Source organism: Myotis davidii, unplaced genomic scaffold (genome assembly GCF_000327345.1).
Source record: "Myotis davidii unplaced genomic scaffold, ASM32734v1 scaffold534, whole genome shotgun sequence".
Lineage (NCBI taxonomy): Eukaryota > Metazoa > Chordata > Mammalia > Chiroptera > Vespertilionidae > Myotis > Myotis davidii.
In genome coordinates, this window is record NW_006286678.1 from 6,852,778 (window position 1) to 6,854,887 (window position 2,110).

Genomic DNA, 2,110 nt, shown 5'->3' on the forward strand with positions numbered 1-2,110 from the left:
AAGTGTCAATAGCAAACCTCTGCTTCTTGGGAGTATTAATTTTGAGAAAAAATGAGACTAACAACTCAAAGTAATTCAATAAAAATAAATCTCTGGCTGGAATAATGAACATGACAGAGAAAACTTACCTCATGTTTGCCCATGCACCATTTCTGAGTTAGGAAAGTACAAGGCGGACACTTCTCTTCACTATGACAAGAATGATATACTATAGAAAGAGAAAGGGAAAATTAGAAATAGTGATTAAATAAAGCCGCATAAATTATTACACATGTTATAATGGCATATGATAGGGAACTTTTACACTTGGAGTACTTAGCACAGCCCCATGGTCTGTCCATTCTACTTATTCTTTTGGCTCTACCTTACACAGCAACTGCTCACTTCTGCTCAGACACCTTTGTTACTCATCCACCTAACATGCTTCCGCTGGCCCCTTTCAATTTCCTTGCTGCCTATAAGAGGCAGTTCATCCAAACTCATGTCCTACAACAAAGCCTTCCTTAGCTGACCACACCCTGCCCTGAGCTCTCTGACAACCCCCAAAGTCTTAGTTCTTACGTGGATGGCTTACTGCCATGTTATCTGGCCCATCTTCATGCAATGATTAGTTGTGGCATGTGTACTTAATTACCATCCTCTTCCTCTCAGGGAGAATGTAAGAACCTCAAGGTCATGGGATATTTTTTCTTCCTCTAAATCTCCCCCTGTGTCTCACAGCATGTTGGATATCCCACAATCACTCAAAAAAAGTTAAAGGAATGCTGAACAAAAGCAGGCTAAAACAACAAAATCACAAACGGTTAAGTTGATACTATGGACATTAACCAACAGGCTTTGGACTCCAGCTGTAACATCTGCTAATGAGTGTAAAGGAGGAGTGGGTGAGAACTGGCTTGAGCATTTACTTCATGCTGGTGTAAACACCACAGCAGGGGCTTGCAAACTAAGCTGGGAGGGCCATCCTACGATCCTCAGGGAAGAAACTTTTCACTTTAAAAAGTACTGGTAGGTGGAGGGATAAATGGTGATGGAAAAAGAAATAACATAAAATATAACAAAGGATTTACTTAGCCCTAGCTGGCTTGGCTCAGTGGATAGAGTGTCAGCCTGCGGAGAGAAGGGTCCCAGGTTGGATTCTGGCCAAGGGCACATGCCTGGGTTTCGGGCTCGATCCCCAGTAGGGGGCATGCGGGAGGCAGCCGATCAATGATTCTCTCTCATCATTGATGTTTCTCTCTCTCTTTCCTTCTCCCTTCCTTTCTGAAATCAATAAAGAAATATATTTTTTTAAAAGAATGTACTTAATTCTGTTTTACTCTATTAACTTAAAAACTGAGAGCTAGTTGTCTAATTGTCAGTATGAATCAGATAGCCAAAGTTATTGTAAGCATCAAATCTGGTGACCTGAGTAATTTAAGGTTTGCCCCTGGGTCTTGGTTAAATGAAATGATGGACCTCATATGGTCCTAGAGCAGTGGTTCTCAACCTTCTGGCCCTTTAAATACAGTTCATGTTGTGACCCAACCATAAAATTATTTTTGTTGCTACTTCATAACTGTAATGCTGTTACTGTTATGAATTGTAAAGTAAATATCTGATATGCAGGATGGTCTTAGGCGACCTCTGTGAAAGGGTTGTTCGACCACCAAAGGGGTCGCCGATCCATAGGTTGAGAACCGCTGTCCTAGAGGAAAGCCAGTGACAAGACTAAATAGATACGAAAACATGGGTGATGATAAGTAGCTTTTGGCCTGGTGTCTGTAGCAGACCATTAGAGAGAAACTGGAAACAGTTTAAATGTCCAGCAACATAAGTTATGGTCCATCTATGCAATAGAACACTCCACTGCCATTGAAAAATCTATTTGTAAAAAATTTTCACTGATAAGGAGAAAGGCTAAAATTACAATAAGAAGGGAAAATGCTAGTTAAAATGAGTAAGTTCAACCCTAGTCGGTTAGAGTATCAGCCTGTGGACCGAGAGTTTTGGGTTTGATTCCCCGTCAAGGGCACAGCATGTACCTCAGATGCAGGTTCAATCCCTAGCCCTGGTTGGGGCATGTGGAAGCGAGCTCTCTCTCTCTCTCTCTCTCTCTCTCTCTCTCTCT

General features: G+C 41.6%; 1 protein-coding gene across 3 annotated transcripts in view; it reads right to left on the reverse strand.

Annotated features, from left to right (window-relative positions):
* NFX1 (nuclear transcription factor, X-box binding 1) overlaps positions 1 to 2,110 on the reverse strand; it is a 58,551-nt gene that overhangs the window by 16,250 nt on the left and 40,191 nt on the right. For all 3 annotated transcript variants that reach the window (XM_006758586.2, XM_015560577.1, XM_015560576.1), the window contains exon 15: positions 129 to 208. In XM_006758586.2, coding sequence (XP_006758649.1) covers positions 129 to 208 — 80 coding nt within the window. The remainder of the gene's footprint in view (positions 1 to 128; positions 209 to 2,110) is intronic.